Consider the following 11,821-nt stretch of genomic DNA (forward strand, 5'->3'; position numbering starts at 1 on the left):
CTTTTCCCTGTGGACAAACATAAATGTCAATAACATTTTTTTTTGTTTTAGTTTTTTTTTCTTTCCCTGTGCAGGTCCGGGTGTTAAAAGAATAGGTCTGCAGCAGCGCTAAGCTTGTCATAAAAGGCGACTAAATAGTGCTCAGAACCCTAGCCGGGGGCTAGGGCGCTCTGCCCACAGAGCAACTGGGATGTGTGCCCCAGGTGGTGGAATGAGGTACCCCTGGCGTGTTACATGCTGAGATTATCAGGCTATAATACGGAAAACCTGACCGCAAACCATAGTGGTGCACCGTGTTGGGAAAGATACCACGTTCCTCGCACGTTAAAGAACCCTACTGTGGTATTCTCCTGGAGTAGGAACCATAGGGCTCCACCACAGGAGGCTAAATTGCCCGAACCTACTCACCTCTCCCTATTTCCATTGGCAATCAAATTTTGTTGTCCCCATTGTCCTTGTGTCCCATCCCTTTTTCATTTCATCATCATGTCATGTTCATTTTATCATCAATTTAATGTTCATCGTCTGAATATATCTGAAATATTGCTGCTCGGACATTAAACCCCAAACAAACAAACAAACTGTTTTAACTTTTCTTGTATGTAGTTATTTAATCTCACTGTTACCATAGGCCTTTACGGATTTAACAACAACAACAAAAAACAACAAAAAAAAACACACAAAAAATCAAGAATGCAGTGTACGGACAACGACATTTGAATACTTTTATTTCTAGTTCCAACCTTAGTCACTTTATAATTTGACAATACAGTTAGAAATGTTTACTGGGTACATATTTGTAGTTAATTTGGCATCATAAGTAAAGAAAAATAAATACATCTATTGTTTGATGTTACATCAGTAATTGATATGGATGTTGCACATATTGATTCTCCGTCAAACACAAAACTGACTTAAGATTGAACTGGTACCTAATTTTTACCAGAACCAGTTCAGCTTGTCATTAGAGGGTAATAGACAAAAAACCATGACCCTTTGAGCCATGTGATAGAGCAGAATATTACCCTTGTATTGAACCAATCAAAATTCAGCAAATTGACATGAAGTATAATAATATTCCTCTAGTGTTTTTCAATTAGTTGTGTTAAAATGCAGGTACTTTTTTGTACTATGTTTATTTTGTTTACTGGTTGATTGTAGATGTTAAGTTTTTGTTATGTATTTTTTCAGGTTTTGATTTAACAGTAGATCATCCACACACCCATGTAGTCAAAACATGTCAACTTGTAAAAGGTAAGATCAAGTATTGATTAATGAGCTATTTAGTTAATAAGTATTACAATAATTCAACAGCTATATTTGTTTGTGTCTTTGCATTAAAATAACATTCTTGGAGATCATCCTGCACTGATAGTTTTCAGTCAGATTAGATATCGTTCAGTAATCAGCAGAAATACCTTTAACAGGACAGTTTTACAGCAATAAAATAGATTAGTGTTAATTTTCATCATTTAAAAAATATACATTCATCTTTAATTTGTTCCTTTCATATTTTTCCTGCATCATACAAACAAAATTCTTGAAGCTTTATTAAGATAAGAAAGGGTAGGAGTAATTCCTACTACATACATGTAATATAAAGGTCATTAACATGAGAAAGATCATTATGTTGTTACTGAAATATGTAGGTGCATACACATTTGTTTGTCGATTTGTGTTGATTCTGTCTATAATTATAAGTATATTTCTTTATTGCAGCTACAAAAGACTTAGCACAGACATCATATTTTCTAGCAACAAATAGGTATAAAATGTTTTTCTAGTGCAAAAGTGTCTGCCCCTTTCTTTTACATTCTGTTAGTTGTTTTAAGGAATTCTGATATTTGTGGAAAAAAAACATAAAAATAAGTGAAATATTTCAGTAAATCTCAAAAGTGATTGTTATTTTAGTTCCTTTACAGTAGCTCAAAGTATATACATTTATATTGACATTGTTTTTTTTCACTTAGGTATGAAAATTTTTTGGCCTGGTTAATGTAAAATACAAAAAAACAGCAACCCAGGGTCAATTTGCTGTCTCTGGAAATCTGTATTTCAGGACAATTACAAGTAGTGGTTTCCCTAGACCAATTTTAGCATGGTGCCCTAACCATGAATTTTACCATGTGCACCCAGGTGGCATATTTTTAAGATTATATTTATTACTTTTATATGATTTGCAATCAAACATACTTTTCTGTCTTTTGGTACCTATTTATGACACTTTTACAACATTACACTAGGATGAAGTCTGTTCATTACAGGCTCAAGAAAATAAATTGTCCTCATGTCATGGTAGGTTGTCCCCCATAGAACCTTTTGTAATTAAGCTTTAGGGTCCTCAGAATATTTTAATTAGCAGGCTTGCACAAATTTCTGGGGAAAACTAATCAGTTAACATACAGAAATCTGTCACTGAAAGTAACTTAGCCCAATGACATAATTCTACTCAATAGTGGAAAGTCGAACATACAGATGAAGGACTTTTTCAAAGGGCAATCAATGATTTAGTTGTTTTAAATGACTGCAAAAAAAATGTGTGGTATGGTTTATTTGCTAGTCATAAAAATGTAGATTTGTTAATACCCTTCAACTCAGTTTATACTACTGTAACTGAATTTAAAGTTTAAAGATTTTTTTTATTTTTCAGCTTGCATCTGACCACCATGTGTCTTTTATATAAGCCTACGATCGTAGCCTGTGTTTGTGTTCATCTTGCATGTAAATGGTCCAAATGGGAGGTAAATTAATATTAACGTGTATGAATGACTGCAAATTGAAGTTTAAATCAGTTCCAACTGTTACAAGGGTTGATTTTGACATTAGCTTTAATCCGATTTTAGTGTATGTCTGACATATCTTACTGTAACTATTCAGTATTATTCATTTTAATACATGCAGTTTAGACAGAACAAGAATATTTTTTTAACCTTTTTAAAGCTGTTTATCTTAAGGCATTTAAAATAAATGGTCATCCAATAGGTGAAATAAACCAGTAAGTCATTCTGTATATACACATTTAACTCTAGACCATACTGTTTATCATGCTTAATATGGTCACTTTTTTGTTGAACTGATCTGTAAGTCCACTTTCTGGCTTTCTCATATGAAAAAAGGCTTGTCAATCATTGATACAAGGATGGCCAAGAATAGAAGGTAACAAAACTTGTAGGTTGTTCCTTTAATGTATATTTTAAAGGTCCAATAAAGCAGATTTTAAGCACTTTATATTCTTTTCCAGATTCCCAGTTCTAATGAGGGTAAAGAGTGGTTTTATTATATGGATGAGTCAGTGACAACAGATTTATTGGAAGGTGTGTAGTGTATACACCAAAATGCTCTGTTGTCTAAATCTTTTCTGATTTAAGCATTAAAGTAAACATAAAGTAGATTTACAGGGATAGAGAAGGTAAGTGCCACCAAAAACATTTTTTAACAACTTTCCCAAAATTTCATTTGGAGGGACTTGAGTAACAGCTTCTTGTACCTACATTTTTGCATCTAACAGGATGGTGATGAACAGTTGTTTCTCTATTGTAAACAGGATTTCTATTTTTAGTTAGCTCACTTGCAGATTGACTAGAGCTTTTCATCTTTTAGGGCTATACACTAAAACTCCCAGAACCACACTTTTGTCTCTTCAAGGACTTTCTGTTGATAATATACCCCACAAAAAATTTATGGGTCACTTTTTGAAAAATCCTATTTTTAGGTCATCTGGACTAAAGGTCACTTTAACATCATTTTGTGTCTGTCATCTGTTGTCCACAAGTTTTTCACACTACTTGATTACCTAATGACCAATTTAAAAGAACTTGGCAGAAATGATGTTTGCAAGAGCTACGAAAGATCCACTTTTAGTTCTGCTTGATTAAAGATGGGTTAATAGGGTTTTTTAGCTTTTTGATTTGCCAGTTTTAAAAGATCAACTCCTGAAACCACAAATGCCAATGTTTTAAAACTTGGTGTTATAACCTTAATTTCCTCTACAAACGATCCACTTTCTGTGTGGCACGGGTGGCTGTGGCAGTGGAAACCCTATGGAGAAACACATTTTGGCCCGAGTCTTTGCTTTTACTTAGACTTGGCAGAACTAACAAGAAGGACAACTGTAACATGTAATAAAATTTTGTTCTTCACTTGATTAAACAGGATGGCTGCCAGAGGCTGTGTAAGCTTCTGATTGGCCAATATTCGAAGATCAGTTCCTCTGAAACCACAGGTGCCAATGTTTTGTAACTTGATAGGGTTAATGACCTCATTGCTCTCCACAGATGATCTATTTGAGTGCGGCTCATTGTTCAGCTGTGGCCTCTCAAAGTTGCCATTGAAACTCTCTGGGAAAATAACTTGTGGCTTTATGTGACTCAGGCAGTAGATGGTGAGAATGGTGCAAGAATAGGGAACTCCTTTAGTTTAAATGATCAAATTCTCTAGGTGAGCGATTCAGTCTCTTTAGAGCTTCTAGTTTCAAAAATGAATGCAATGGAGATGTTTAAATTCATAGCAGAAAGTATCAGGTTTGAATTCTGTTTTTTATTAAAAAAAATTTATACTTTCTGCTATTAATTCAAACAAAGCTAGAAAGTATTTTTTTTTAAAAAGAAAAAAAAAGTTTTTTACCAGTGAACCTGAACTTTGTGGAGTATATGTAATTGGACAGAGATCTTTATTTGATCAGTTGATAGATAACATATTATTTAAATAGACCATGTTGTTTATTGGATTAAATACTGTTTTACCTTGACACATTGCTTACCAACTCCATGCACTAGAATTTTTCCTGTCAAATTATTTTGCATTTCTCAGGAAATCTTTTGCTTGAATATTAACAGAACTTACCTGCAAAATTTCTAAATGTAACTATCCCTTGGCAAAAATAGTTTTTAATCTTACTCATTGACAGCTATAAAATGGCTTATTGGGTGACTACTGTTAGCTTGTCTTTAAATTTTAAATGTAGGTTTTTCATTCCTTTTCCCCTGTGACATTCTATTAAATTATCATGTGTGGTTGACTGATATCTGTGACTGCAGTTATGGTCAGCCCAGCATGGGTGCTGACTGATGTCCATGACTGCAGTTACGGTCAGCCCAGCATGGTTGCTGACAGATGTCCATGAGTGCAGTTAGTCAGCCCAGCATGGTAGTGGACTGATGTCCAGGACTGCAGTTACAGTCATCCAAGCATTGTTTTTGACTGATATCTGTGACTGCAGTTATGGTCAGCCCAGCATGGGTGCTGACTGATGTCCAGGACTGCAGTTACAGTCATCCAAGCATTGTTTTTGACTGATCTCTGTGACTTCAGTTACTGTCAGCCCTGCATGGTTGTTGACTGATGTCCATGACTGCAGTTATGGTCAGCCCAGCATGGTAGATGTCAGGGTAATTTCCGGTAACTGCTTAATATTATATGTATGACTGAAAGGAAATGACAAAGTACTGAAAAAGCACACAAGTCACAAAGTTATTGAAGGTAAACACATAATTTCATTGATGACCTTCATTCATAATGATATTTACTACATTATAAGACATTTGATTACCACAGTTATTGGGTTGGTTTAAGATATATTTAATGTAGTCATATCATGCAGGTTATAATTCCTGCTGCTTTTTGATGCTTCATACTTATTATTAGACCTATTTTTTCCTGTAAATATTATATGATTTTTTTTCTGCTTACTCCCACCAGCCAACCATCAGTACATTACATTGCTATATCATTTGACACTAATTTTGAACGTAAAGATCAAACTTTTTGGTATATGGACTTGTTGGATCCATTTACATCTTTAAATTACTGTTTTTCTTCTAATATTTATTTTTCTTCTACTGCTCTCAAATATACTACTTATAAAATATTAAAGCTTTTCCATGAGATAATTTTTGAATTCTTGGATCATAAATAATTTCTAAAGATATCCATTTCAAAAGTATAGGAGACTTGCAAGGCACTTCAAATTGGAGTCATCCAATACTTTTTCTACACTCATCTTGCATGCTGGACATTTTTTGGTATACTGATGTCCGTCAGTCTGTTTGTTGTCCACACTTAAGACAATAACTTAAAAATGATTAACTAATTTTTGTGAAACTTTAGTGAATTATTTCTGTCTATTGTTGTGAGCTACCTTTGGATATTTATATCTTTCTGATTTTTTTCGTATTCAGGTTTAATATGAGACTTAATTTGTACAATAATGGAATAACCTTCTGATTTCCGATTTTAACTAAAAACCTTTGCAGTCAATGAAACTTCATTGAAAATTGTTTATTATATTGATGTAAGCTTGTGTTTCCCTAGTTACCAAGTAATAAGTCAATGGATTTATCTTTGTAGAGCTAACACAAGAATTTCTCAATATACTAGACCAGTGTCCAAGCAAGCTAAAGAAAAAAATATTGATGTGGAGGGTGAGTGTAATTTTTTTTATGCCAAACAGTGTTCTAGGAGACCCATTTCCTGTCACCTTTGACAATTTTGATCCATGGATAGTGGACAGCTTTTTGTATTCATTTATATTGTGTATGGCTGAAACAATACAATTACCTCACGATAGGTTACGTATCATTTTACTTCCAAACGATACCATTACTTTTGATTTGATACAATTCATTTTTACATGGTTTGATTTTAACTATACTTATGGATTTTCATTGTATTATTTTATCCTCTATAATCAATGTGAATCAAAAGTACTTCCAAATGTGTGATCAGAAGGTAGGAGGGGGAAATCATTTTTTTCTGATTTTCATATGATGTGATTCATCTTTGCCACTTTCTAGGTAAAATGGAAATTAGTAGAATTACAAAAAATTCTTGTACTTTTACAGCTACTGCTAACAGTGGAAAGATGAAATATGCCAAAATTAACAGCATCACTTATGCAATTTCCTTATGGTTATAAACACTGACATTTCATAACTCGGGTAGCCCCATGGCTATTTAGGACTTATAAAACATTGATAAGCATTTAATTAAGGAAAAGGGGACAGGATCTTGATGGCTTGAGATGACTTCTCCATCAAGAACACTTGATACAGAGGTTTAACATTCTAAGTCATACTATATAAGTTAACATGCATCTACAGAAATTATTGTTTGTTCATTTTTTTGGATTTCATGCTTTCACTTTATCCACACCAACCACGAATATTGGTACCTTACAAATAATGAAACGACAGTAAAATATAAATTTCAAAACCTTTATTCCCTTAATTTGTCTCATATACAATGAAACTTAACTCCAAAAAAAAGTGTTATATTTGTTGTATTATGAAAAGAACTACAATAATATTTTGTATGTCACATCTTAGTTATTGGCTGTTGCTGAACCTCAACAATAACTATTTTATCATTCCAGTCTGGTAAAGAAAGAGAAAAGCAGATGGATGATTCTGATTTGCCTGCGGAAAAGAAGGTCAAAACAGAAAATTCCACTGAGAAAAAAGTAAAATCGGAGCCATCTTCAACTGCAACATCTGCCTCGTCATCAAAATCTCATCCCTCATCACACCACCACACACACACCAACCATGATCGGAAAAGTTCTCATCATAAGTCAGACCATCATTCAACCAAATCATCCTCGGAAAATATCAATAAGAATGCTATTGATGCTAAACCTATCAGTCTTTCAACAAGTGTAGTCCCTGTGGTAAAGGAAGAGCCCAAGGCAGAGGTTAAAATTGAGTCTGTAGAGCCAGTTGTCACACCAACTGCTTCTCCTGCATCAGCTCTAGCTTCTGCTTCCACTACAAAAACTTCATTTAAAGATTACAAAGAAAGAAAATTATTATTGGAAATGAGCAAAGCAAAAGAACATGCTGCATCGGTAAGAACTGATTCATTAGACATTTCAGGAAGAGATGTTAAACATGAGCCAGATTCAAAATCTACTTCTAACAGGCACTGGACTGACATACAAAAAACTGCTGGTGAAAAGCAACTAGGTCAAAAAGTCAATGAGAGACATGTTAGTGATATTTTAAAGTCTATTCCAGAAGCTCATAAACACAGTGAAAGATCCTCTGAACCACAGAAAAGGGACGAGCACAACAAACATCGTGAAAAACATAGACATGAATCTAAACATACTCCTGAAGGTGAAAAACACAGGAGATCTCACAAACATGATAGGAGGCATTCAGACAGACATTCTTCTAGCTCAAAACATAGTGACAGTAAAACTGTTCAAAATAATGAATTGGGACGACAAGTTAATCATGAAAGTGCTTTGTCAGCTTCTCAAAGTGCCAGTAGTGAAATTACTAAATTAAAAATTAAAACTGAACCAGGATCATTACCACAGGTCAATGAAATTGGGAAAATTCGTATTAAAACAGAACCCGGAAGTTCTCCTGCTGTTGTCAAACAGGAAGCAGAAATAGTTCCTGGTTCTGAAACAAAAATACGGATTAAAACTGAATCGGGTATTTCACCAAGAATTAAGGTGGAGTCCCCACACATTAAAGGTGAAACTGGTATTTCACCACATCTTAAACATGATACAGGAATTTCCCCCCGTATTAAAGCAGAACCTGGTATTTCTCCGTCAATATCTCAGGATGCTGCTTCTCCATTGAAACTCAAAATCAATCTGTCAAAAGATAAAAGTGCTCATCAATCCGAACAGAAAGTGCCAAGTATTAAAATCTCTTCTAAAATGTTGACAGGTGATGCTCACCATGGGGAGCACAAGTCACGAAGTGAACACAAGTCTCACAAATCAAAACATTCTGATAAGGAACATAGACATAAACACCACACTGGGACCAATGGCAAACCAGAGCTCAAGCTTCACATCAGTATGTCAGCTATCAACAAACATAAAAGTGACTCAGAATCTAAACGGCATCATAAATCAAGTCATTTAGACAGAGGTTCTAGTGATGAAAAAGGCTCAGGAAAACATTCTCATTCACATCACAAGAGTTCCAAAGATGCTCATGGCTCAAGCAGTCGCAAGAGGCAAATGAGTCCTAATTCTGAAGCACATATTAAAGCTAAAGTTTCTAAGACTGAAACAAGTAATAGTAAAACTTTAAATAGATCTTCCTCTGATTACTCTGTTGTTAGCATGGATATGTCTGATACTGCTTCCATTGATGGTAATATGAATGGTGGCAAGAAGCGTGTGGACCAAAAAGATCTTCAAGACCAAATACAGGCCATGCACCAAGTGATAGACATGTTCAAATCAAGCAATCCACTGCTGGTTAACAGTGTGCCAGGCACACCAACAACACCCTCATCAGCCCCTCCTCTGCCTCCACCAATGCCATCACAGCCACCACCTCCACCTCCTCCTCCTGTACAAATGTTTCAGACCTTCCCAGCTCAACAGTTCAGCAACCAGTTTGGCTCAGATCACCAGTTCCTACAGAACCAGTTTGGGTTCCAGCAGCAGATGTTCCAAGATATCGACTTCTTGTCAGATGAGGCTATGCCCCCACTGCCTACTGACCCACCTGTCCGTCCACCATCACCTCCTTTAGGACCTCCTCCATTTTGATTATAATTGTAAATTAGGTATTGTTAAATAATAGTGTATCTTGTTCAATTTTGTCACATTAGGCATTATTTACCTCTAAGTGCTAGATATATTTATTTCATATCAATATTAGTTGCAAGTTACGAGTCATAGATAAGTGATATTTGCAGAAGATGAGGTCAACTTAAGTAAATTATTAATTTCTATTATACATTATACTTTGAGTGTATTCTTTGTTTTACTGCAGCTTAACCCTTGCATTGCTCTTTTTGTGACTCCTATAATACTTTATTGATTTACTGTCTTGGTAGTGTTATTTGTGGCTATTAATTTTACAATTGATAAGGTAGAATCAAGACTAATAGACATCAGGCATTGCAGTGACTTAGACGCATTTTAAAGCTATTAAAGTAAAACTTGTGCTTTAGGTTTGAGTGGGGGGGGGGTGTGGTATCATGGACAGTATACTTTTTGATAAGAATACCTGGTATTGCATACATGTATATCAGTAAGAGGTTTGCTTTAATTAGTTTATTTTTAAATATGTAGTTGTGTGTTTATAATATGGAAACAGTAAATTCTTTCTGGTGAAAATCGATAAATTTACTTGAGTTGGCCTTTTCAGTGAAAAAATGTTGCACATTTATGTGATATATTTTATTGGTTATTTGAAACTTTTCATAGAACTGTTTATGTAAAATGGATGATTGTGTGATGAATAACTGAGCATGTGTGTAGAGATAAATTAAAAATCATGAAGGAAAAAGTGTGAAGGCCATTAAAATATATATATAACAAGATATAATGTTAATTGGTCATTTTTAGTAAAGAAAAAGACGTCTGAGTTTTACACTAAAACAATATTGCATCTTTCTCTCTCGCTCAACTTTTAAGGGTATTGCTTTTTTTTTTTTTAAAACAGAAAGGCTTTCAACAATCAATGCACATTTTTGTCATTTTCTTGTTACCTCATACATGTATGTACAGTTATTAAGTAATGTTGTTTACATATGTATGTTGAATATAAGCAAAAAACTATTTCAAAATGAAGCCTCAATTTTAATGAGAACAGTTTGATCCATTACAGTATCTATAAGTTCTCAACTGTAACCTAAACTGATAAGTACACGTACTTGTATGCAAATTTCTGCTAAAATATGGAATGCAAGCCTTCTTATCTAAGTAATATCTGTGTACATTGTACCATTTGTATTCAATATCTGGTTTTTCTAACCAGTATTATATGGTTAGCTTATTGCAATAATTTTTTAAAAATATTTTTAAGCTTTGTAGAATCATTTCATCATTAGCAAATTACAATTCAAGACATGGTTAATGCATTTTGGTATTACTTTCATTCCCAAGTTGAAACTTCAGTGGCATTGCTATTTCAATATATAATCAGCTTTTTGTATTAATCTCCATATTTTGTGTTCTTGTTTCAATCTTACTCTTAGATATTAAACTGTATGCTTCATACAAATCATTTTTCTTCAAGAAATAACACCCTTATTACATTGTCACTGTCTGTTGAATTTATCAGTATTACATCACAATAAAATGTTTTTTTCCTTGTCTTTTCTGTTCATTTGCCAAATTATACACTTTTTACTTTCTATATTAAAATGACAATGCCAAATTAAACTTCATTTTAGCTTTGCCGAGGGCGGAACACTTTTGAAGGATTTTACTCCTTAGAGTTTTATATTAGAAAAACACTTTAATTTTAAATATATAGCAAAAGCTACTACATGTACTACTTGCTTTATAGAAATACATTCAAGTTCAGTATGAAGGTATGTATTATGTGAGAAATGAAGGATCTGTTCAGTCATTTATAGGTCATGATTGTTGCTTCTTTTTTATACATCATTTTTTGCTATGTACTTTTTTATGTTGATGAATAAATGGTACTCAGAAGAGTGGGAAATTCTGTTGTCATGGTGACAAAATGTTTTAATAGAAAAATTAACACATTTGTTGATGTATATGACTAAGAGATGAATAATTTCATTGTTTTAGCTTATATCATCATGTACAAGAAAAACATTTTCACAAAATAAATTAATACAAATGTGATTTGAGAAAATAGCTATTTTTTATATGGCCTTGAAAGAAATGATTGTTGTATAATGGTATTGCACTGTCATCCATACACACTTACTGAGAGTGCAATAATTTTAGTATCAGTTGGTTTATCTTTATAAAATTTTACTAGAAGGTTCCAAACAACTAAAGGAAGATTGGTGTTGATATTAGGGATTGTGACTTGTAGGAATAAGAGGTGGAAATGGGTCCAGAAACTTTGTTCAGTTAATGAAA

General features: G+C 33.7%; 1 protein-coding gene across 3 annotated transcripts in view; it reads left to right on the forward strand.

Annotated features, from left to right (window-relative positions):
• Nucleotides 1–11,578, forward strand: part of LOC148612489 (uncharacterized) — a 28,353-nt gene extending 16,775 nt beyond the window's left edge. For all 3 annotated transcript variants that reach the window (XM_088593975.1, XM_088593974.1, XM_088593976.1), the window contains 6 exons: nt 1,192–1,254; nt 1,720–1,765; nt 2,651–2,741; nt 3,242–3,314; nt 6,346–6,419; nt 7,370–11,578. In XM_088593975.1, coding sequence (XP_088450101.1) covers nt 1,192–1,254; nt 1,720–1,765; nt 2,651–2,741; nt 3,242–3,314; nt 6,346–6,419; nt 7,370–9,520 — 2,498 coding nt within the window. In that variant the 3' untranslated portion in view covers nt 9,521–11,578. The remainder of the gene's footprint in view (nt 1–1,191; nt 1,255–1,719; nt 1,766–2,650; nt 2,742–3,241; nt 3,315–6,345; nt 6,420–7,369) is intronic.
• Nucleotides 11,579–11,821: the final 243 nt, after the last annotated feature.

This window comes from Perna viridis, chromosome 7 (assembly GCF_037379345.1).
Source record: "Perna viridis isolate PV_CMFRI_1.1 ecotype Kerala chromosome 7, ASM3737934v1, whole genome shotgun sequence".
Taxonomy (NCBI): domain Eukaryota; kingdom Metazoa; phylum Mollusca; class Bivalvia; order Mytilida; family Mytilidae; genus Perna; species Perna viridis.